Source organism: Leguminivora glycinivorella, chromosome 19 (assembly GCF_023078275.1).
Source record: "Leguminivora glycinivorella isolate SPB_JAAS2020 chromosome 19, LegGlyc_1.1, whole genome shotgun sequence".
NCBI lineage: Eukaryota > Metazoa > Arthropoda > Insecta > Lepidoptera > Tortricidae > Leguminivora > Leguminivora glycinivorella.
Window position 1 is genome coordinate 7,290,836 of NC_062989.1, and position 27,457 is coordinate 7,318,292.

At 36.5% G+C, this 27,457-nt stretch overlaps 2 protein-coding genes across 3 annotated transcripts in view; one reads left to right on the plus strand and one right to left on the minus strand.

The window, feature by feature from the left end:
* The window catches only part of LOC125236514 (flotillin-2), a 490,988-nt gene that overhangs the window by 194,478 nt on the left and 269,053 nt on the right, over positions 1-27,457 (minus strand).
* Positions 1-27,457, plus strand: part of LOC125236517 — a 39,757-nt gene that overhangs the window by 1,913 nt on the left and 10,387 nt on the right. Inside the window, exon 1 of one of the 2 annotated variants that reach the window (XM_048143339.1) lies at positions 19,126-19,404. The exons of the other annotated variant lie outside the window; for it this stretch is intronic. Within the exon in view, the coding sequence (XP_047999296.1) occupies positions 19,386-19,404 (19 nt within the window). The 5' untranslated portion in view covers positions 19,126-19,385. Of the gene's footprint in view, positions 1-19,125; positions 19,405-27,457 lie in introns of those variants that run through there. 2 annotated transcript variants of the gene reach the window in all.

Here is a 27,457-nt window from a genome sequence, read left to right on the forward strand (position 1 = left end):
TGCAGGTAGCGAATTGAAATCCAAACAGTACTTCAGTCCTATAAAACTGTGAAAAAAATAAACTTTACGTAAACACAAAAAAAATCGTATGCAGCAGCAAACCGTCCATTACCTCATGCAGTTTCCTCACTTTGAAGGAAATCTAATAGAGTATGTAGTCTTCACAGGGTGGCTAGCCGAATGGCACAATCGCTCACGAAACGCTCACGAAACGAAGCGCTAGTAGATATCTATCTCTATCGCGCTTGCGTATTGGCGCGACAGAGCCAGCGGCGTATCGCTTTCGTTTGGCGTCGGAGAAATGCCATTCGGCTACGGGGCCTGGGTGGCTAGCCGAATGGCACAATCGCTCACGAAACGCTCACGAAACGAAGCGCTAGTAGATATCTATCTCTATCGCGCTTGCGTATTGGGGCGACAGAGCCAGCGGCGTATCGCTTTCGTTTGGCGTCGGAGAAATGCCATTCGGCTACGGGGCCTGTTCTGTTCTAGAACTAACATACATATATAAATCACGCTTGTATCCCTTAAAGGGGCAGGCAGAGTATATGAAACTGAAACTACTAAAGTTTCAGTGCCACTCTTGGCAAATAAGGAGTTGAAAAAGAACGGAACATTGCAGTGACAGGTTGTCACTGTTGTCAGCCTCTCGGCTACGCCACTATTTAACCCGTATCCCACAGTCGACTTCTACGACACCCACGGGAAGACATGGGGCGGTGAAATGTTTTTTTTTTTTCATTTTATAGAAATATAAATTTTGCCGAATTAGGTATATCGCCTTATACTAATAAGTACATGGTACTTATACCATACCAGGGTACATCGACGCAGAAGATGCCACTTTCAATTTTATGAAATTGTCAATCAATGTGACAGAAGGGTGTTATCTATTAGACATTAGCGTGTCGGATGCTAGTACTTTTACCTTAACAACACAACAACGGAACCGTCGGTAGGCACGTCCAACTCGTATTCAGCCAGTTTTTTGTTCACATGTGCTCAATGCCTTAGCGTTCTGGGTTAAGCGGAGTAATAGTCGGTAGCACAGGGCACCGTACCTGTGTTATGATTGCAGTTACCGCGGAACATGACCCCAATACCGATGATACACTTTCGTTGCCATTCATCACATAAGGCGGAGTTCACACGATTATGTATACTGTAAACACAGTATAATAAAGAGTACTATCATAGTTACCGCCTGTCAAAAATAACAGTCGGCCTGTCATATTTTACTCATACAAGCATAGTACGCGTTCACCACACGACTATCTATACTGTAAGTGTATAACTACATTGGAATACCAAATGGTAACAGGAATTTACAATGTTTACATGAGAATTTCCTATCGGAACTAAACAAACATATATACCTACCCAAATTATGACTATAACAATAAATGACGTCATTTCATTATATTCAATACTTAATAGGAACGCGCCTCTTTTGTATACAAAATCTCGTATTCTAATATTTCCAATGTAAACGATTTTGTTGCCAAGGTTCGCTGAACATCGTAGAGTATACATGTATATGTTCGGTAAGAAAAGGGTCGTGGAATATCAAAAAATATCAAAATAATTTATTCAGAAAATAGGTCACAGGGGCACTTTTACACGTCATAATACATATTTACAAAAGATTCAAATGAATTGAAATTATAATGGATAATATTAATTGCAAGTTCTAACTAAAGTATAACTTCATTACAGTACTAGTGCGACGAAACGTGGTTCTGTAACACAGGGTTTCCTTAGCTCATGGGCCTCAGGACACAGGGTCATGATTTTCTGAAATTGTTAATGTACAATCACCCATACTAATATTATAAATAGGAAAGTGTGTGTGTCAGTTTGTTTGTCTTTCTTTCACGCCAAAACGGAGCGACGAATTAACGTGAGTTTTTAAGTGGAGATACTTCAATGAATCTATCTATCTCTATCTGACCCCCCACTTCCTTAAAAAGGAGCCTAAACGCAATTTAAGAATTTAACGCGAGCAAAGTCGCGGACAAAAGCTATAGTACTTAATAAACTTTTTTTTCATATACGGCGCCTTATACTAACATTGTGTTCTGTCACTCTTCCCCTTCAAGGAAAAATTAAATCCGTGTGAACGTAGCCCAGAGAATCAGAACACGAACAAGAATACGATGCCGGTCATAGTGTTACGATCAACATTGGTGTTACTTGGCCCAAACAATAGTACTCGTTTTGCGTGCTGTTGAAAAGATACAACGACAATGCAAAGCGGTTTTATTATATAAGTGTTGTAGAAGAAAGAAACCTTAGTTAAACTAGAAGTGTTCTCGTTTTCAAAGTTTTGCAAAGATAATTCCAAAACTAAAGATAAGACTTGTGTACAAATATTTTATTTGGCATTTTACCTATTTGAATATCCTGACATTATACAAAGTGACTTGGTTATATCAGAAACCATATCAGATCTCAGATCCTACTCTGAAATGTTTCAAATTATCAGTTAACAAAGGATTCCGAACCTCCTCCTTTTTTGAAGTCGGTTAATAAAATAACAATTTAATAGGTGAGACAAGATGCTGAAAATCCTATGTGAGAGACTGAAGTCTGAACTAGGTTTAGACCTGTATTTACAGATCACCAGTCTCTCACCCCTCACCCCGGGGAAAAAATACTACACCTACAATATCATGTACTTAAATACTAAGTACAAGCATATAGGCACAACAGAACTGATAACAAAAAGTAAAACATACAAAAAAATAACAAGAAATGAAAGAAGAAGAAAGAAAAACAGAAAAACTGTCTGTCATTAAAATTGAAAACCGTACGTTAAATTTTAATATTAAGCATGTATATTGGGTAATGTGTATACAGATTTGTGTGTAAATCGCGTATACAGTTTCGCAAGTTTAGCGTATAATATCATCAATATTTTCAATTCAGCGTCATCTTACATTGCATATTGCCACATATTGCTAATAATATTGCCATGAAGCGATAATCCTCTTGTAGACGCAACAAGAATATATTCCTCGTCGAGGTTAATAAGTCATAACAATCGTTGACTGCAAAGTGTTTCGTTTAAGCAAGGAATTAAATTGCATTAAAATGCGCGATACATATAGTTATTGTATTAGGTACCTACTACCTACTAGCTTTTGCCCGCGGCTTCGCTCGCATTAGAAAGAGACAAAAAGTAGCCTATGTCACTCTCTATCCCTTCAACTGTCTCCACCTAAAAAATCACGTCAATTCGTCTCTCCGTTTTGCCGTGAAAGACTCACCTTCTGGTAGACTATGCAAATATAATAAACAACTTAAGCAAATTAAATTAATAGGTAAAATACATAGGACAATAATATTCGTAATTTTTTGTCGCATTTTTAGTGTTTATTAAAATAGCTTGGCTGATTAAAAATAAGAGTTCTCGTATGTTATTGAGGTCGCTCAAGTAGGTATTCTTAGGCCGAAAACTATTCGAAATTATACGTATATTGGACTCTTCTTTACCTACTAAGAGTAAGTAAGGTTATAAACTATTATTACAAACTCAGACTAAAGTTGATAATCTACACTTTATAGGTTTCTCTTCACGACAGTATTTGGTTGGTTCGTTCGTAACATTTTCCGTAGTGACGGCAACAGAGTACGTAGCCAAATGCACAGACGCTCACGATAATATATGTTTCATAGCTATCTATCTCCATCGCTCTTGTGTATTGGTGTGACAGAGCCAGACTGCATTTCTGTCGGCGTCTGGCGTCGACATTGTCGACAATTCGGCTACGCCGGCAGGCCCGAAAATAATGATATTCCATTAATCTTTATTAGCCGCGTTGTGCAATACGGCAATACGTGTAACACCGGTGTACTTTTACTGTACACGGATGGTTGACCATTTGTATACAAGTTTAACTTTAAATTGAATTAGTAGTAATTCATGTAACAGTAATTAACACACTTCTAAGGCCGATAGTCCACTATCATATGTTTATCATAGACATTTGATTGTTCAGAGACAGATTGCTCACGTTGGAGAAAAAGGGAAGCACATATGATACAGACCTATGATCATATTTCTATGATAAACATATGATAGTGAACTATCAGCCTAATGAAGTAATGAAGAATACAAAGTCAAGAATTAACCAATTCAATAAGTTACTTGATTAACGTATCACATGAAAGCCTAAACAGTTTAAAATGGCCCTTTGTTAGGTTTTGTAATTTAGATAACATACGCGACTTTAGGCGACTGTGGGATATGGGTTAAACTGTGGCGTAGGCGAGAGGCTGGCAACCTGTCACTGCAATGTCACAGTATCGTTTTCTTTCAATCCCTTATTTGCCAAGAGTGGCACTGAAGCTTTAGTAGTTTCATAAGCTCTGCCTACCCCTTTATGGGATACAGGCGTGATTGTATGTATGTAGATAACATACGTAACACTTGTAATACCAGCCTTCGCCACTGGTGGTATCCGTCATTTTTTCTTTAATATATGGCATCTTATTTCGATTTTTAATTTATATATAGTAGTGTGACTACTTAAAAACACAAATCAAAATATTTGTTAAAAATAATTTGATTTGTTCCAATAGTTGCGTACTTATAATACCGCTTAAAATTCACGGAAAATACTAAATTGTCCTTTATTAAATCCGGATGACAGTATACAGAGAGTATCCTGTAAAACAAACAAAAAATTAAACTGTAGGGCTTGTAAGTACTCTTCAAATTGGGCAACAGTATTTTTGTTGAATAACTAGTATTTTCGATACAATGATTATTTTAAGACGCAATGGGTATTGTAAATTGTGTTATGCTCGGTTGGTCAGAGCGATTAATTAGACCGGTGTTCAAACAGTCGCATGTCATAATCCTGCCGGAGGGACGAATTTTCCCATTTTGAGTGTCATGTTTGGGTTTCAAAGGATGACAGCTAACCAAATTATATTTAAAATAGGAAGTCCTCCTCATCTCCTCTCCTCCTCTTTTCAACAGCATGTACATAGCCGCGTAAACTGAAGACCCGGGTTCGTTTCCCGGCTCGGCCACCAGTGGGCCTTATCGTTTTTTGCTTTCGTGTATGATATCTATTTCAATTTATAATGTATATATAGTAGTACGACTACTTGGAAAATAACAAATCAAAAAAAAAATCAATAAAATAATTTGCTTTGTTCCCTAGTTGTAGCCTATACATAATTTAATTATCTGTTCGTGCTATAGATAGACCACACCCGGTAAGCTTGCTTACGCGTTAGTTTAAAATTGCGACGGAATATTAATATTGCGCGATGACATAGACTACTTTCGAGATTACATAAAATGTTATAATTAGAGGCGACTGACCAATTTGGTCTAATAATAATCGGAGCAACGACTGGCCACAGTATCTTTAGAATTACTAATTATACACATACTTATGTAGGTAAGTACTGAAATTCGTGTAATGAAACTAATGACATGTGCTGTTATAACGTTTACATAATATAATAATAAATTATTGTGTACTAGACACCGAGATCTGTCAATTCAATACGGGTAAAAAAAATACAAGACAGACGCCATATTTTTATATGCATAGTTATTTTGCAGCAACAATACTACAAACACTAATAACGAGAACTACTACACAGCCTACACACTTTATAAAGTGACAGAAAGAGGAACAAAATTTTTATAACAACTGTCAACAAGAATTGATGTTTAGTACTTACAAAAAGAAATTGAAATTGAAATTTCTTTATTGCCACAGAAACGAATTAACAAATTAGCAAGTAGGTACAAAAAAACTTAACTAATACTAAATTAAATCCAAGTACTAAATTTAGACTTTAAAGTTTAGTCTTAGTTTCTTATATAATTATGTAAATATGTTAAAAACTGAATTAAATGTAGCTATTATTCTATTTTGAAACAATAATGTGGCAAATGGTTTTGGCGTCAGCATGATGCTGAGAATGCCAGCCCACATGGGTAACACTTCAGGCACTTCAGCTCGTATCCCGTAAGCTCGTGTGTATAGATAGAGTTGTTTTTTGTGTGTTTTTATTTTAGAGCAAAATAAATAGGACTATTTTGTATAATTACTTCTTGGGTTATATTTTTTACAAAATTAATCTCAATAAAGTTACTCCTTATGTAGTTACCATGCTTATCACCGTTATAAGCTTTGCCCGTACTGAATTTACACACTGTACTTATAACTGTGAATCTCACAACCAATAATCAATGAAACCGCTACTATGCGAGTTCCGCTGGTTCTCAACGAGATATAAAACAATAGGAACGAGTTCCCAGGCTCTTGGACTATTACAGCAAAATTTAAATAACTTTGCCGTCGGTTATTCAATACGATTCTCAGGCGGTTGACATAACTGTAATGTAGTAACTGCTTCGCAGAGCTTGTGAACAAAGAGTAGCCAAAATGCAAATATACAAAAAAAATGTTCAAGCCCGTAAAGAAACTAAACTAACTAACTATTTTGGCTCAGTGATCCAAAGTGAATATTGGCCTCCGAAACGAGAGATCGCCATCTGTCCCGATCCAGCGCAGCCTCTTGCCAGTCACTGACTTGAAACCGACGCAGATCCGCCACAACACTGTCCTCCCAGCGATACCTGGGTAACCGTTTCAAATATTTGGGCGAAAAATAGGAAACATATGACGCCAATGAGCGTACAGATAATATGTACATAAATAACATAAATAACACAATATTTACCTTAAGGCAGTTATAAGATTTATGACTCCAATCGACCACGCTAAAAAAATCGATTAATTACTATCATAGATCGCTTTTAATAAACCTAATCGATATGTCCGTTCCAAGTCAAATTAAATCCTCTAATAAAACCTCATCAGTTGATTTATGTCGTCCAACTAAATAACTACGAACAGAAGTCGTCTTTTTAAATGAGTTATTAAATATGTGAATGAATTATATAATGTCTTACAATCATAAATATTCGCCGGTTCCAATACCTAAGTGAAATCACTGAATGGCAATCATATCGCATTGGGGGGCCAAAATTTGAGGGAATTATATAGGAGGGCCAGATTTACACCAAAAATGCATTCTTAAATACTACAGCGCTGGCCATATCACACACTGTTTTGAAGGACAGGTGGAGGAACTGGAGGACCGGATAACATCCTTTCGCGGGCCGGATTTGCCCCACGGGCCGTACTTTGGTAATATCCACTGAGTTACGAGTAAATAATCAATTAATATTTTTAAAATTTCCTTAAAATTAATAAGTTATGAATACCTAATTAATAATATTGATAAAAGAATTAGGGCTTCCGCGTCTATACTTAACATAAATTGCAGATATAATCTTGTTATACTTATTGACTACACATTAGTACATTAAATCGACATCGACACGAGTTAACAATCCCTCTTCACACGTGTATAGTACGACGTTTTTCATGACATGACCCTTTAAAGAGTTTAAAGTTTCGACCTGACGTTATATATTTTATTGCAATATTATACATTCATCTAAGCATTATTCGCACTAAAAACGCATTAACTATATCACTTAGAAGGTTTGTAATTATCGAATAGATGCTAAAGACTTCGAAAAACATTCTTATTTACACGTAATTTATTACAAGGTTAAAATTAATATATGTAGCAACCTAATAACAACAAATCTAGGCACGCCTAATTGATATAACTGAAATATTTTCTAATCTTCAAGAATATGAGGCAATGCAATGTGACTTTCACTACAACGCGTAATGTTTTAGTTTTAATGAGTAGAGATAATTAGAGTTTTTCTAATGTATCCAATTTGTAAAAGTAATAAAACATCACTTCTGCCAGTTCTGCCTGCCTAGCATACGAGTGTGATACCTACCTACAGCTGAGTATACACCGTGTCCAATAAGTTTGAATACAGCACAAATAGCCAATAAAACAAAATGAACAAATAGCTACTACATTATTATTATATTTTATGAATGGCACTCTTATTTACTACATTCACAACAAATGTTTTGGAATAACTCCAGCATTAACTTGTTTACCAGCCTCAAACGCTTCTCAAACGGATCACACGCGGCACGCACCGTTTTCTTCACATTTCATCCCAAATACTCTCGATAACCTTTTTGAAATGATCTAGATTTATGATTTTATAAAAATTTAGTCTTCAAAGCATGTATGACCATACAAAATAGTCTAATACGCCTAAACCTGGAGGCCTGGGTGGCCACTCATGTTTCGGATAAAAAACTGCCAAATTAGTCTGAAACTACGCTAGAATACCATTTGCCGAATGTGCTGGAAGTGCGTTTTGTTGGGACACATGATACTCATTCCCAAGCATCCTTTTTAACTTTAAGGCTTTTTATCACATACAGATTCTCCTTATAAAAAATAACTCGTCACCTGCGTGCCGAGCAAGTATTTTGTTGGCACTTTACCTCTTTGTTTTTCTTAGACACTTCGGAAATGTCATGTACTTTGTGCTTGTATTTTATTAAGAGGAATATACTCTTTAGTTTAAATAAGAATTTGATGCCCTGTGATCTCTATATCTTTAGAACTGAGGTAAAATGTGAGTATTCGGACTTATTGGACACGGTGTACGTGATAACGTCGGTACATATCAAGTTCGAGCTTTTAAGGTGCTTTGACAATTGGTGGCATCAGCATCATGAAAGTAGGGTTGATTTTTTACCTAGGTATATTCTTGCCTTCTTGAAAAAAACTATGTATTTCCCGGCATATGCCTAATTGCCTACCAAGTACCAAACCTAAATCGGAACTTAGGTTGTCGCAGGTTGCATGAGTAGGTATGATCTTAGAGGTTCAATATTACTGTTGATGAAGTGATGACTATTGACTACCGATGTCTGATATGATATCAACTGATATTTTCAATCACATTACATAGTCACTATAAACTGAAATAAATGTCATATACAAAGAAAAAGTGACCAAAGCCTCCAAGTGTTTAAAGCTGGATTCGAACCAGCGTCCTCCGTTATCGCGACGGATGCCTAAACCACCCGGCCATTCGGACAAGGTGGCAAGGGTCGAAATTTTCAAGTATATGACACAATTACCGAAGGCTTATGGTGCCCCCCAGCTCCAACACCAGCTCCCACCACCAGAATCCAGCTTTGGACACTTGGAGGCCTTGGTCACTTTTTCTTTGTATATGACATTTATTTTAGTTTATAGATAAAATCGTAGCGTGTCTACTAAAAAAATACAAATAAATTAATTTTTTCTACGAATTAGAGTCATAGTCACTAGACAAAAAAAATATTACGGCCACAGAGTTAACGTGACTGGCTATGAAAATTGGCAATTGTGGAGACCGCAAGCATGCAGACAATTAACAAATTCACCAAATATATCGATACATTTCACTTCGTTATTTCAATGACATAAGGTACAAGAGTGTAAACGCTTTTTTGAGAGTATGTATCTCTTTAACTGACTGGCGTAAACAACTCGACAAATTAACTTTCAATACCAAATTGAGCATAATTGAATATGACACGATATGCGTAACATTGTACAGAAAACTCAAAAAATACTACTTTGAAATAAAATTAAAACACTCAAACGTCAAACTTGTTCTATAGATGTAGTGCGAAAAGGGTTTCCTTCGTATTTTTCCGGAAACGTTCGTATTCGTCATGCTATTCAGTCAATGTCAGTACATCATAAATAAATAAATATAGGACATACTTACACTGATTGACTGAGTCCCACGGTAAGCTCAAGAACTGACTGACATACCACAAGACAGATCGTTTTGTAGAGTCACGCAACACATACCTGAAATCAAACATAACTATAAAAATCTCATAAATTACCGACAGACAAATATACAAGACGTAACATATAATTACACGTGTACGCATTGCGTGAGCTATGTGGGTGGTAATATAATCGTAGATACGTATGTAAACAAGAAATGCGGACTTGCTGAGTCAGAAAGTGTGTTATCGCTTGATGAGTCTGGAAACAAAATCTGCTTTCTTTTACAACACGATGATGCACGACGGCAGAAGTCATGTAGCTTCCTAGTGATAATATGATACGTATGGGAGCCTGTAGACACACCTGGGGACAAAGGCGATCAAATTATATGTATATGAAAGAGGCGCGTTCCTATGCACACAGTCTCAGCTCGTGTAGGCGAAAGCGAACTAGGCTTGTATGAGTGAGATGACAGGTCGACTGGTCGCGTCTTTGACAGGCGGTATCTGTGAGGTAACCGACAGCGGGCACTTTCAGCGGGGAGCGGAATTGGCCATACTGTACTATTTTTTATTATACTGTTTATCATACTGTGCTGTAGATAATCCTGGAGACCGTAGACAATTCTAGACAGAGCACAAAATAATATTGTGGGCGAGTAGAGATACGCATGGTGAAGGCAATTACACATAATGCACCACGTCTCGCACTAGTGCGATATAATTATGTGATAGTGTCTTATAACAAATCTCGACAAATAAGATTGTGTGAGATATGTTTGCAATCTTATTACAGGTGACTGTACCCTTTCGGATCACAAGTACAACCTGGTAGGACATTTATTAGAATGATAATTATTCATACAATTTTCATAATCAGTCATCTATTTTTGGCCGCCATACGCAAGTTCAACAAGCATGGACTCGCGTTTCCATATCGATTGCATAATCGATCGCACGGAGTATCGATCTTTCTGAGATTTCTCGATGGAGCGCGAACACAGGAACTGCGCACACGCAGGTTAATTTAACTCAATGACAATGAGTTTTTCACATCAGAAAGGGGACATTCCTTTCCCGCTACGATGTTTTTCAGTAGGTACATATAGCCCTTTGAATGAATTTCGACATAGGCACAGAAAGTACTGTTTTGCGCACTAGTACGATAAAGTAGCACCTAGCGCCAAAGATACTGTAACATTTTTCAGTACACATGGTGTTACTTTATCGCACTAGCGCGAGAAGTATGTAGTACCTACTTTATGTGCCTATATCGAAACTTCATAGGGCCGCATTACTGACAACGTATTATATTTTCTTTATTTACATGAACATATTTACATAATTATATAAGAAACTAAGACTAAACTTAAAAGCTAACAACGTCGTACATACACACGTGCGAAGAGGTAATTAGTAACTCGTATCGATTTAAAATGCCTCTTTGTGATGTAATTTATTGTCACTCGTTTCGAACTTCCTCTTTTCCACAGATGTATCGTATTAATGTACACGCTACTATCGTTGACTTTTCAGACGCCTACCTTAATACCCATTCGAGACTTATCTTGGACACCTTGGTTACATTATGTTACTATGGCTAGGCAAAACGATGGACACCTAAGTACGCCGTTCACACGACGACTATATTATTATTATTCCATTTTTTTAAACTCCTTTCGCACATAAGCGCCACCTGTTTCGACAACGCAGAACAATAAATGCAATAAATCTAACGATCAACTCCGCGCTACTTCCACTATTCGACGCTAGATGGCAGCACGTACACCGCTATTGTTGATGATGACTTTAGTCAGACTTCATGATTTCAGTCTAAAAAACGGAGTTTGGTTATTAAATAACTGTAGTTGTCAATATTTCATTTTATTATTCATTAAAATTACTTGTAAAAATATTCAGAAATATTCTACAATAAAAAAAAATTGAACAAAAAAGTTACATGTAAAAATATTCAGAAAATTGTGGACGTCGTCAAGTCGTCGAAAAAGAACTTTATTCGATTTAAGTTACAAATAAAATATGGAATTTAAATAAAAATATATGAGGAAGATTATCATAAAAAAAGTTAAATTTGCGTAATTCGACTACTCGACGACAGATGGCATCACGTAGACCAATCAAATTAAATAAATACTCAGTAAGAACAAAACCAAAACATACAAAAAAAAACTAGTTTGAAATAAAATAAGTCATGTAGATAGTTTTAAAATGAGTAAAAAGTACGAATTTCCACATTACATACTTTACATTATTTACTAATTTACACTATTGTACTGTATTGTAAAGTTGCCTAACTGAGCTAAATAGAAGAAAATAATATTCCAAAAAAAGAGAAATTAGTCATGAGCCGTCATTATGCCGATATAATTATATTGATAAGTATAATTTCTATCTCTACTACCTGTATATACTCGTAAGAACAAATCCATCAATAGATGGCAGTAGTTACCTCTGTTTTAGGAAACAGTGGCGCCATCTAGCGATCAGTAGTCGAAGTTCTTAAAACATAAGCAAATTGTGCTCGCCACATTCGTATCAGCGCAGCGTGTTTTTAAATTATGGAGTTGCAGGCGTCCATTGGCTACGGAGATTAGTTATCATCAGGTGATCCATTTACTCGTTATTCAACGTTATGGAACTTACATTATTTAAATAACCGAATTAAGTTTGTTTTCTCACTTAATTAATAATTTCAAGAAGTTCAGTTTTCCACGACTAAGCAGTTCCAATGTTTATGTAAGGTACAGCGGGGCAAATCTCGACTGGGGGGCAAATGTAACTGGTCATTTTTTTTCCATGTTTGCGTTATTAAATAGAGCGTCCACTGGTTATAATTATATGGTAGGCGTGTTCAGTGGATACATGTAGAAGTCAACATCATAGTGTAATAATGGAAAAAAATGGATTGCTTACAATCCCCCAGTCGAGAGTTGCCCCGCTGTATAAAAAAAGCCTTATAATGTACCTTATTTTATATTTTTAGTCTGTATGGTGCGATAAGTTCATTTCTTCGAATTTTCTGACACCTACTGACATAATGTAAATTTATCAATTTCCGCTACCTTAAGGTTGTCTGGAAGAAATCGCTCTTTAGCGATAAGACCGCCTGTTGTTTATCTTTGTTCGTGTTGCTTCCTTGTTTTGTATTATTGTATTTTATTAAGGTGTGCAATAATAGTACATTGTGCAACAAGGGGAGGAAGTTTAATATTACCTACTAACGAGAGTAAGTTAAATCGCAATGGCTTGCCTACTCGAGTTAGTAATATTCATACTTCCCTAGTTACACACAATATTTTTCATGACACTTGCATTATAAAAAATATGCAAAAAGGTAAAAAAGAGTTCAATACAGTACTAGAAATTTCTTAACTCCCTAGGGAGAACGATTTTTCTATAACTCACGCTCCGTTTGCGTGCAACAGCACATTTAGTGTGCGAGTGTGGTGAAAAGAGTATTTGTATTGTATTCTTTTCTGTTGGAGTTCTATCTGAAAAGTTTTTTATTGCATTTCAGGCAAAGGCGCTTCTGGATAGTAAACCACATATTTATACTTACTTACTTCAAAATAATATTGCTGTTCAAAAATAAGTAATAAAGTTCAAATTTAAAAGTATAACTTTAGATATTTTTAATCAAGAACCTACGTATTTTTTATACTACGTCGGTGGCAAACAAGCATACGGTCCGCCTGATGGAAAGCGGTCACCGTAACCTATGGATTACGTAATTAGCCGATAGGAACTTGGCCCCCCTCTTTAACAGGTATGTTTTTGGTGGGATTAACTTCAAGTAAAATCATTAAATATATGAAAGTTAATTCATAAATAAAGGAGACTCATGCCGCCATCTGCCGACAGGCGACAAATACTTTCACCGACGCAAAAACGAAAATTGAATTTAGAGGAGAAACTGGGTCTCATTGGGCCAATTGCCACTTCGTTCTACGTTCAACCAAAAGTTAAGTAAACTTAAGAAAGCTTGTATTATAGGGTACCCTCTCAGACACTTTAACCAAGGATTATTTATATACTTCATACTAAGAATCGGACCTCGATTCTGTAGCGCCACCTATTATATACTATCATAACTACACTGATGATGCCTACAATTTTTTTTTTGAATGATTTTAAAATAAATAAATATGTCAGTTGTTCTCATAAAACATAAAAACACGCAAAAATATTTGGTGAAAATATGATTTTGGACTATCCAGGTTGCGAACAGCGCCATCTAGTTTTAAGCCTAAGAGGCCCATACATTTAAGGGATACGCTTTTTTGTATGGTCTTTGTCAGTCCAGTATTAAATCGTTCTTGCTCTAACTAAAAAAAAACCGGCCAAGAGCGTGTCGGGCCACGCTCAGTGTAGGGTTCCGTAGTTTTCCGTATTTTTCTCAAAAACTACTGAACCTATCAAGTTCAAAACAGTTTTCCTAGAAAGTGTTTATAAAGTTCTACTTTTGTGATTTTTTTTCATATTTTTAAACATATGGTTCAAAAGTTAGAGGGGGGACAGACTTTTTTTTCCTTTATGAGCGATTATTTCCGAAAATATTAATATTATAAAAAAACGATTTTAGGAAACCCTTATTCATTTTTAAATACCTATCCAACAATATATCACACGTTGGGGTTGGAATGAAAAAGAAAATCAGTCCCCACTTTACATGTAGGGGGGGTACCCTAACAAAACATTTTTTACCACTTTTTATTTTACCACTTTGTCGGCGTAATTGATATACATATTGGTACCAAATTTCAGCTTTCTAGTGCTAACGGTTACTGAGATTATCCGCGGACGGACGGACGGACAGACAGACATGGCGAAACTATAAGGGTTCCTAGTTGACTACGGAACCCTAAAAAAGTACGAATACTAAATAGGTATATGGAAAAATTGGAAAAGATCCAAACTCGTACAGGTACATCAATGATACGGGAATGTGGCACCTGGGGGCCGATTTTTGAGTCTCACGCGTTCGAATTCAGAAAATTGTCACATTTGTCACTGAAAACAATAGGCAATTAAGAGCGCTATGACAAAAAATGGCGATATATTGTAAAATTCGCAATATTCAACGATAAAATTGTACACTTTACCCATACTAAAAGACAGTAAAAGTACTTGTTTCAGTTAGAACATGTTATTAACCGTAGGTTAAACAAAAAACATATGAAAGAAAAAGCTTATTCAATTGGTAATGATTTTTTTTCTGATGCTCGTTTAGGAAAAACCGCGTGAAGCACTGATTTCGGAGCTCTTATTATGTACAATTTGATAATCTCACTCTCATAAATGCGGTAAATTTAAGTTCCTAATATCTTGTACTTTAGGCCCATTAAACAATATTTATCATTTAATCCTTTGAAATTGAGAAATTGAGAGTAAAACGAACTCAATTTTGTCTTGAAAATACATCGAAACAAGTGATCATTTCTCCGAAAATCTACATGTTATCGAAGTTATTTTAGTATATAAATAATCTGCACAATCTGCTTAAATTTCTGTTATCCAGTTGTCGTTATAATATTTTATAATGATTTTTTGCCATTTTTTTGAAAACTAGCCTTCCTGTCGCTATTTTACCGGCGACGGACGCCTGCGATTTCAGTGCCGCGTCGGAGCTCGTGGAGGTCAGACGTATGTCGCTTCGCTCTCCGAGTTTTCATCGCGAAAGTCGAGAATATTTATCGTTGTGTGGGTCGGACACCTTGTTTTTACACGGGCTATCCTCGCATTGTGTGTGTGTAAACAGCGACCAACGAATTTGATCCTAGATCCGTAAATATTTGTAATATTTTGTTATGTTTGAATGTTAAAGTATATTACAACGTTATGATGATAAATATGTGAAAATTACAATACGGTCAAGATGATAAGACACATCAAGATGGTACTCGGGATCTGATGATGGAGCCAGAAGGTGGTCACCAGTACCAGTGAACCATGTAAGTAAACCACCTCGTGTTTAGGCTCGTTGGGTTCGTCTCAACAAGACCTTTGACAAGAGGTGGTACTCAGGGTCTGATGATGGAGCCAGATGTTGGTCACCAGTACCAATGAACCATATGACTATACCACTTCGTGTTTGGGGTCATTGGGTTCGTCTCAACAATACCTTTGACAGGAGGTGGTACTCAGGGTCTGATGATGGAGCCAGATGGTGGTCACCAGTACCAATGAACCATATGACTAAACCACTTCGTGTATAGGCTCAATGGGATCGTCTCAATAAGATCTTTGACAAGAGGTGGTACTCAGGGTCTGATAATGGAGCCAGATGGTGGTCACCAGTACCGATGAACCATGGAACTAAACCAATTCGTGTTTAGGCTCATTGGAATCGTCTCAATAAGATCTTTGACAAGAGGTGGTACTCAGGGTCTGATGATGGAGACAGATGGTGGTCACCAGTACCAATGAACCATGGAACTGAGCCACTTCGTGTATAGGCTCGTTGGACTCGTCTCAACAAGACCTTTGACAAGAGGTGGTACTCAGGGTCTGATGATGGAGACAGATGGTGATCACCAGTACCAGTGAACCATGTAAGTAAACCACCTCGTGTTTAGGCTCGTTGGGTTCGTCTCAACAAGACCTTTGACAAGAGGTGGTACTCAGGGTCTGATGATGGAGCCAGATGGTGGTCACCAGTACCAATGAACCATATGACTATACCACTTCGTGTTTGGGGTCATTGGGTTCGTCTCAACAATACCTTTGACAGGAGGTGGTACTCAGGGTCTGATGATGGAGCCAGATGGTGGTCACCAGTACCAATGAACCATATGACTAAACCACTTCATGTATAGGCTCAATGGGATCGTCTCAATAAGATCTTTGACAAGAGGTGGTACTCAGGGTCTGATAATGGAGCCAGATGGTGGTCACCAAAAAATCAAGTCGCATATGTGAATAACATAAAAAAACACTAAGTGGTTAGTCATATGGTTCATTGGTATTGGTGACCACCATCTGGCTCCATCATCAGACCCTAAGTACCACCTTTTATCAAAGGTCTTGTTGAGACGAACCCAACGAGCATAAACACGAAGTCGTTTAGTCACATGGTTCATTAGTACCTGGTGACCACCATCTGGCTCCATCATCAGACCCTGAGTACCACCTTGAAGTAATTAGAATTGTATTTGACATATTTTATCATCATATTAATATATATTTTTTCAGTACAGATGGTGTTTTTTTTACGCACTAGTACGAGAAGTGGTTCATTATATAACAGGTCGAAACTTCGGAGGGTCATCTGTACTGAAAAACGTCGTACGATGCACGTGCAAAAAGGAAATTCGTAACTCGTGTCGATTTAAAACACTCCCTTCGGTCGTGTTTTAATTTATCGCCACTCGTTTCGAACTTCCTTTTTACGCACTTGTATCGTAATGTACTATACTCTAATACTTATCATATAACAATTAAGTCACCGGTTTCAACCGGTATTTTAGTGACAAAATCCCGTATGTGAGATTCAAAAATTGCCCCCCTGTGCTCATCACACAAACAAATGCCCTCACCGGGATTCGAAGCCAGGACAATCTGCTTCACAGGCACAGTCACTATACCCGCTTGGCCAGACCGGTTGTGAACCAGGTCAAGTAGGCAGGTCGGTTGTTCACAATAATTGATACCAAAATTGCCAAGTCATTATTTTAAAAGTCAACCTGCGAGGGCTGCGAGTATATTTAAGTCAGGGTATCTGAAACTTTTTGTAGCCACGGACCACTTTCCCTTTTACACAGACAGACCCTGTCAAAAGTAGACTAGGAAAAGAATTAGGTACTCTAAGGTCTCGTCAAATACAGTGACTGACCATTATAGTCCCATTACGGACCCCCAATAAACATGCTAAAAAAGTTTTTTGCTGTAATTTTAGGTAGGCTTGATCGAGCTACCATTTTTAGAGTTCCATACCTCAAAAGCAAAAGACGGAACCCTTATAGGTTCACTTTGTTGTCCGTCCGTCTGCATGTCAAGACTTTTTATTTCGTGAACGCGTGGAGGAATTAAAATCTAAACTTACACTCGTGGCACAATAATGTTGCAGGTTGCAGCGATAGCAATAGAGCTGGCATATTGCTTTGGCGGCAAACAAGCATTCGGGCCGCCTAAGGATGAACAGTGGCCTAGCTGGACACGTGCAGGGTTGGTAAATGATTAGCGAGACACCTTTACCCCACGACCAAAAGTTGTTAAGCCTGCCGGCGTATCATGCTTCTAATTTTATCACTTATCCACGTGGATAAGACTTCTGTCACGCTTTGGCAAGTATGTCAGTGTGAGAGTGACAGATGTCTTTAACGTGGATAAGTGATAAAATTGGAAGCATGGTACGCCAGCTGCGATAATACTTGCATACCTGTGAGTAATTTTGAACGCGGCTGGCATGCTAATTGTGCAAGCTACAGGCATATTGTGTATTGCAGGCTTTAAGCCGCCATAATGGATGATAATGTTCTGCCTTTCCTATCGCATGTATATTCGCCATCTTTCGCATTAGCTGTCATTAAATGACGTTTTATGAGAGCAACGAGAAAGTAGAGGCCATTATTCTATACACTGGTTACAGCTTCCTTCCTGTATACACGGTGTTTAAGGAAAGGAACCTAAGAGGAACAAGGCATTCATTAAAATTACCTGACCCTGTAGCACAACTTGCCTTGTCGCGCGCGAGTCCATACATCAAGCGCGACTTCAAGTATGAACTCGCGCGCGACAAGGCAGGTTGTGCTAGAGGGGCTGGTATTGAACTAATTGACTTTGAAAATAGGCGAATTCTAGAAAAGTTTCTAAAATTTATTTTTAATGTGATTAGAATCTTTCGAGTTGTGAAAATCGAATCGAATTTACACGATATTTAGTACCACGATATTCTGTAATTGCAGAACGTCAAAAATCTTCGAAGGCACGCCAGTACCCACAACGAAGATGTTTTATCCCTGAACCCAAAAAATATGAAACTAAAAGTTGGGCAAGCCCGTAATTATCCATTTCTTATAAACGCTCCGTTAATGATTTCCAGTAAGTAGGCGGGAAAACGTATTAGCCGATATCAGCTATAGACACGATATGGATATGTTATTTAAAAAAAAAACTTCAAACAAAACACCACTTTAATCGTGTTGCGTATCTTAAAAATCGACTTGGGCAGCTTGGTCTGTGTGACTGCTGTTACTGTACCTTATGTTACTATCGTTAAAAGAGAGACCAGACTTGTATACCAGCTCTAGCCCTTGAGTACAGAGCTCAAGCCTACGTGAGACCTGCCAGGTGATTCCAAAATCAAACTCAGAATAAATAATCGACGTGCAACTCTCTATTGGTATCTGTGCCGGCCGGCGGCACTCGCATTGGACCAAAGCGCGACCGCGCACGCGCACTCCGGAACACTCTAACTTTCTATCGACGCATTCGGAATTCAAAAACGACTTTTTTAAAAACAAAAATAAACTTTTTAAATCGTCTGTGACATTTTTAAAATTCGATCTAGATGTTTTTATGGGACCTATTAAAAGTGAAATAGAAATTTGGTGAAACGAAAGTGAATATTGGATGGTGGCATGCGATAAATTTGGTTTCGATTGAGAGGTTGCTCTCACGGTTTTAGTTCCGGTCTGTAATTATTGGATGCAACAATGGGTGCCAGGTAGGTGCTAAAATTTGTTCTCAAAATTTCTGTCAGCTGTTTCTTGCAACCTAACCTTACCGATCAGTCACTAGTTTACTAATCTTTTATCAAAATTGATCAAGACGAGCTAAATCTGATAGGGAACATCACAGTTAAGTAGTTCTTTCGGGTCTATCTGTGACATCTACATACAGTATACTTACTCGTATCTCGTATACGGCAGGTATAATATGAACAGACATAATGATGAGTTGATGACGGTTAAAATGAAGCAATTTAGTTTGTAACAATGCAATTGCAAGTTACAAAAGCACATTCACAAGTGTCATAAGTTAAAGGTGCGTTGCTGCTCTACTCATACAAATAACTCTTCCAATTTCAAACAAAATAAACTTTAGTATCGCGAATACCTGATGATCATTTAAGAATCACTTATTAAAACGACCAAAACGTTTGATATTAATATTTTCACAAAAGTATAACGGTTAAAACCAGTTTGTCTAGTTTCTCCATGTGCCAAATACTCCTAACAATTCGTGATTTAATCATGCGTTAATATTTATTGCAATAGGTAAATAATACTTAAATTCCATTGATTACGTGTAATTATGGGTCACGTAATGAACTAGTTTCGAAATAATATTAATTTCATAATAGTACGATTAGCTAAGTGATGTTAACTGAATCTGTTTATATACTTACTCATAATTGAAGTGAGAAGTAGGCGTTTTTATATTTCCTTTTTTAAATCCTCCAAATCTTCAGAAAAGAAGCATATCCAAGCAACACATTGTCTGTTATAATATAATAAGTAGATATTTACATGTAGAGAGATAGTGGTTTAAGAAATATTTTTAGTTGTTAGTTAAATGAATGCTAATAACTAGATAGAAATATAAACAAACAAAGATAACGATGAGATGAGGAAACCAAGAAAATGTGTAGATAATTGTTTGTAACTGTTTAATAAAGAATGATGTAGGTATATTTTTATGTGAGCACGAAAAGAAAAAACCAATTTCGAAGTATACGACGTTCCTTAGGAATTTAGGAGATATGATGAGTCAAAAATCAAAATGAATGACTATCCACTAATTCCACTATACAATAGGTATTTAACTTTTCCGGAGTGTTTCTTATAGTTCTCAATCAGTTTGACCTATTTAGGTCAGCATCAGTAAGGTCCACGAAGGTATAAGGTATAAGGTGTCAATAGTTCTAAGCTATTTAAAACTAATAGGGTTTAGTCTGTATTACAATTTTAAGGGGAAATATGATAGCAATTTCCAATGGCGGAACATCGCCTACGTGCCAGTCAGTACCCGAGGCTGTGCAGGCAAGCTTTCGTTCATACATAGCTACTCATTCGCATATGTAGACTCACGCCTTTCTCCGGTGGTTGGACATGTCCTCTTAGACTGACCAATCGCGACACAACGAAGATAATTATAAAATGTCACATCGCAAAAGTTGAGGTGAGAAACTGTTCATGGGTAAAAAGAAAAAACAAATAAATACATACATACATACATACATACATACAATCACGCCTGTATCCCATGAAGGGTTAGGCAGAGCACATGAACTACTCAAGTTTCAGTGCCACTCTTGGCAAAATGGGGTTGAAAGAAAACGAAAATTGTGACATTGCAGTGACAGGTTGCCAACCTCTCGCCTACGTCACAATTTAACCCGTTTTTTTTATTTTTTTTTTTTATTTTTAATTTTTATTTTAAAACAAATACATCCCAGCAAAACTTTTTCCAACACAATGCTATTAAAGCAGGATAAAGTTTAATATGCACTTTGAAAACTAAGGTCAATTTCTACTTGAACTTCGCAAGGTCAATAATAATTCTAATATGATATAAAACGATTCAAAATCGGTGAAACTGGAAACTTATATAACAACACGTCAAACTATACCTACAAATACTGTATACTTATGAAGTCAATCAAAGCTAACACTAAAATAATGAACAACATGATGGTATAATGCGGTCATCTGTGGTCATCAGGTGATCTGAATTAGGTAAACTGTTTAGTAAACAGAGTCAACTACGGGGTTAAAATATCTAATACTCGTAAACCCTATAAATCATTAGAAAATCGTCTGGTTGATTTATTTCAAGGGACAAGGATACTATTAGTCTACACTAAGCATCCTCGAGTCACGAGCGTCCCGACTTACCGGTTCTTCCAGATTCCTTGACACATTCTTAATAGATCATTACTCTCCTAGCATTCAAAAAGATCTGCTCGTTGCATTATGACGATTATTTATGTAATTTAAGAGAATGATAAGTATTGATAAGATAAGTATGATAATATCATACTATTGCATCTCTTAATGACTGCAAGACAACAACCAATATGATTTATCGTGCTAAAGACAGTCAAAATAGGTTGACGAATACAATTGCTTGATATTGGAAGCAACCGATTTTATTTGTAATTGTATATTAATCTTTGTGTTTTCTATATACTTGGAAATTAGGTTACATATGAATAAAGCCCAAGTTATGATTTTAATAATAGGTAGTCTATTTGGGCTAAAAAAAAACTTTAAGAGTAGGCTTACAATACCATGCTTTCACAGAAACATTCGCATCAATTACTTACTTAATACTAAATGCAAAAAAACTGCTTTTTTTGCGAGTTAACAATGTAATGCTTATTCATCTTTGCTCTTACTACTTCAAATTGAATACAAGCACTAGATAAATCCTTCAAGGGTAGGTTTACAATGTTTTCCTTCGAGATGAATCTCAAAGCGCACGCAATACCTAATGTATGACTAATTATCATATTATATCCTCAGCACAATTTTATAATTCAAAATCTTCGATTTCCGTTCATGTCTGTAATAACATATTGAGCATGAGATGCGTACTCAACGCATAAGCATATATGAATCTAATAATCAAATGGGCACTTCCCGTGTTTGTATTTGAGCGTTGCAAAATCTGCATAACAACAGACTAACTTACCACCATTACCGTAACGACGGATCCGAGACTTTGAATGCCATTTCGTCACGCTACGACGTCGCCGAAGTCGCTTAAGCGAATAATTTATTAAAATTGCATGCACCTGAGCTATGGTTTGTGGTTGCTGGTGACCCTTTATGCACTTTGATTGTGCTGGAATCTTCGTGGTCTATTCCGTCATCGTACACTGGGATGATATAAACATCTTTCATTTACGAATGATCTTCGTCTATGATGTCTCTACTTCACGTTTTTGTCGCTGTTACGACAGGAGTTGGTAGTAAAGGCTTTTAATCTTCGGAAAGAATTCCTTTTCCTGATATTTTGTGCTATTCCGTAACAGACTTAATTACTGCATCAGTAGCAGAATTAAATATCTAGAAATGCATAGAAATGTTAAAAATCCGGAAAGAGTTAATGTTAGCGCTTCTTGCTCGCGATGAACTTTCACTACAACATATTATCGCGGGACCCAGACAAGTGCACACAAAACCATAATGCATTACGCCACGTTTTAGACCCGAGAGAAAATCGTCCTGCAACTGCTATTACGTCATTTGATATTAATTACACTTTCGTAAGACATAATGTCAACGTGTTACATACCTATCACCAGTAAGGGTTCAAATCGATGGTGCAATGGCACCTAAAATGCAGCGAAAGAAATTGAGAGTGCCGATCATAATTTGCGGTTACGCCACGGCACAACTCGCGGTGGCTGCTAAACACTGAGTCCACAAAACAACCGAGCAATCCTCAGCTTTCCCTACGTGGTTTGACAAGAGCAAAGAGCAAATCGATCACTTACGTCAATCTTAGACAGCCGGAATAACAACGAATAATAAACTCTATAGTAATAACAATAGGGGAAAAAGAGGCGTATAGATGTTTGTAAGGAGAGGTGTATCACATTGCACGTAGGCACTCCGAAACGAAGCCACTGTCCTACTTGGGACAGGACGGGGTATTCCGTGTTGACCATGAATTTAATAGCCATTAATGAAGGAGTAATTAGGTAAACTTGACACAGATATTACACGACTGGATCCATTGAGCCGGGTCAAGCGAGTCGGCTTCCATCATATGGTAACATAATATTATTCATTCAATCGTAATTTTCGAATATTGGCTACAAAAGACACAATAGTCAATACTTCAATAGTGTAGTTACGAAATGTTTGATTGTTTAGAGTTTTGTACCTATGTATTATATAAGAACCTTAAGGAGGTTACAATTAACATATTTTGCGGCAATCTCAGCGCATGAATAAAATTTAGTTTAATTGATTATTCAGGTGCCGTCTCGTCCCGCTGATGAGAATACGGTAAATCGACATAGTTATTGGTCAACAACTCTCGTGGAAGGTCAAATATAGCCTTCATTGAATGAAGTAAATTGACAAACTTCAATACACCTCTATAGGTTATTATCGTTTACCTACCAGTGTTATGAAGGCATTGGTTAGCGATATATATCATGAGTGACATGAAATGACTACTAACAGTACTAACTGAGCAGGAAGCTGGTAAGTTACATGGAACTTTCCGTGAGCAGACTTATAATTTTGCATTCAAGACTTGCAGATCACATACTTGGATTCTGAGTAGTCTACTGGTCACAAAACCATCACATGCAATCGTAATGTCCTCATTGAGTATGCTGACCGTATGGCGCTGCTGGTAGCTGACCAGAATGGCACACATTTTGATTGCGATATATGTGACACCTACTACGATTAAACTTATGGTATGTAATTGTGCAATCAATTATTACGGCTTCTAATAAAGTTGTAGTTTTAATGAAAGAAGCAGATATTTTAATCAAAGTAGATTTATTGCATGTGTACCTGAAGATTTGAAGATCTCGTAAATTGTTGTAGTGTATAATCTTCAGAGGTAGTCAGCGTTCTGACACAACACAATCATTGGGTCAAGGCAGCATTCGAGAGACGATCTTGGGCAATTCCACTGAGCATCTTCACTAGTTCCTTTCTCTGCCTGAGAAGTGTACAATGACGAAGATCAATTAATGCCACCGTGTCCGTGACCTTGGGCCGTAGCAAAGATGACAAAGTGATATGAAGTGCAAGTCTTAAATCAAGAAACGTTAATCTAAAATTAAAAATTAATGAAACAGTGATTAGATAATTTCAATAGCTAATTAAATTTTTGTTTGTTGTTTCTATTCCAAGCCTTTGAATTTCAATTGCACCTGAGATCAGGCAAATTTTAAATGATCTGTATATCTTTAATTCTTATCATATCAGAAAATTAGTTCAAAATATATACTCACTATCAGAAAATCATATCAGATAGTTATAGTATATATATATTCGAATTATCCATACTCGTACTCCATACTTAATATTATAAATGGGAAAGTGTGTGTGTCTGTTTGTTTGTCTGTCTTTCACGGCAAAACGGAGCGACGAATTGACGTGATTTTTTAAGTGGAGATACCATGGAGATGTATAGGGGTGTGTAATGATTGGTATAAACTTTTTTGGTATAGTAACATTTGATATAACAACATTTGGTATATATTTAAAGGATATAATCATTCATTTGACATAATTAACATTTGGTATAACCACAAAATATCTACTTTTATTTTGTATAATGATTATTTCGTATAACACTTATTTATAATAAGTATAATTATTGATATACTACTAGTATAATATAACTAGCAAGCAGTATAAAACATTTCATGAATTAATTTTATTCTTTTTTTGAAGGGATCACAGTTCTAACCTAACCTACTTTTCTGATAGCACTACATATGTTGAAGGGGCACAGTTATAACCTAACCTAACCTATTTTTTTCTGGTAGCAGCGCGTTGTGTGTAGGGGTCACAGTTCTAACCTAATCTACTTTTCTAGTAAATTACGGATCTAATTTATTCTAATTTTTTTTCATTCTAACTGTGCTTTAGAAAGAATTTGTGTTATACAATTTATTTATTATCGGAAATAAGCATTATACACAAAGTATGTTATAATGAATGTTATTCGAAAAAATGATCATTATATTAAATAAGAATTATACAATTTGTTAGTATATTATTTGTTATTATATGATTCAATAATTATATCAAATGATCGTTATAACGACTAAAAATATATAAAAATAAGTTATATCGATCGATACGCACCCGATGTATAGAGTCTCCAAGAGTAAAATTTTATAAAATTTAAATATTTAAAAGTAAAAACCTTCGTCAAATCATAAAAAAAAAAAATACAGAAAATGAACAGCAAAATTACACATTTCATGAGATGTACAAGTCTCTAGTTGTCAATCATTAAAGAACAAATCAAGTTTACAAAAAAATCAAGAGCAACAAGGGCAACCTTCAAATCAAGAGTGAACAGGCATCTTCTGGGCGAGCTCACTCCATCGTAGGCCACGTCTTTGCCTTTGGCTAGTCTGTGGTCAAGAGTAAGCCCCTTTATAAGATAGTTGAAGGGATGGAGCGTAACAGCTAGGCTGAGGTTACTTTTTGTCTATTTCTAACGCGAGCGAAGTCGCGAGCAAAAGCTAGTATGCTGATAAATTTAAATTAAATTTAAAAACATCTAGGAAATCTTGCATTGCAGCAACAAGTTGACTTGTGAACAAATAATCGTTAGTTTGTCTACGATCTTACCGTATATAAACATGGCTGCAAAAATTACGCCACCTTTGGTTAGGTAGACGTATTTGTGAAGTCGCCGGGTCGGAAGCATTCTTTAACTGTTTCTCAATACTATTAACCCACAAACATTTCTACTTCGCTTAGGAACTATTCTAGCAAATAATTTGAAGATAAGACAAGGGTACAACTAAGACACGAACACTAATAAATATAAAAACAAAAAAGGATACTTATCGTTTATTGGGTATCAGATTCTGTAGCCGCTGCAATTTCTGTAGGTATAAATACTTATGTAGTCAAAAGGACACGAAGTAATTTATGAAATTTTAAGAAAAATGCATGAGGTTATTGATGACATAGTGCCTTTCATTTTATTCTGAACGCAACTCTAGAAAGGGCGTGCGGCGTGCTCAAACGGGTTTTCGGAAATGGAATCACCGAGCGACGTACAGTTATAATTTCCTCCAAGGATAGAGCTATCTTTAAACGGCCTTATGACTTTAAAATTACATGCTCTTTCGTCCTTTTACTTTCAAATGGTGTAGTAACGGTGAACACTGCTTATTATTCTCGAACATAACTATGTAAACAAACCATTTAAATGAAAAATAATTACAGATCTGTTTGATTTTATGGTTGTACGTTGTACCTTTCTCACGATCCTTTCACTATACAGTTTGTATATTTTTCTGTCATGTACATAGATGCTTTGCGTTTAAAAGCAGTTCATAGACGTTATTTAAAAGAACATGCAAAATTGACCATGCAAAACATACAGTACCTTATCGTGATTCGATCGTTGACCAGTTATTGTAAGAAAAAGTAAACATGGTAGCGTGCATCAGTTGCGTGTACAGTACAACTGTATGTATACGCATGCAAACTTCCTTCTAACCACTGACTCCTTGGCCTAGTGGGCGCTCATGACAATCCAAAAGGCATGTAACTTGATTGACAGATTGACACAGCGAACAACGTACAAAATGTGAAGTAGAGGTGAATCGTTTGATGCTGCTCTTTATGATTTCCAAACTTTTTGAAGCCATCACAGAGCGATCTATGGATTTGGCGTTGTTTTATTTGCTATGAACTTTACTGGTAGTACTGGTACATATTAGACTGTAGCTCCCGATGAAGTGCCCGTTTTTTTAGAACAGCAGCTCACGTACTTGTTACGTTATGACTGTTGTAATGCTCGAAATAAATAAATTCCTGTTATTCACGCGAATTATTGTTGTACTAATAGGTTTTACGTAGGCAATTAATTCTTACCTAATCAATGAAATTTGTTCATTCTTGTGCTTATTATCTTAAAAAGAAATATTTTGGATTTATTTCTCATCCCTACTTACACCGAGAGAAAACGCCTACTACTTATATACTAAAGAAAGAAGAAAGTAACAGAATTCTGCAAAGATTCAAAACCCAACCCATGACCTTACT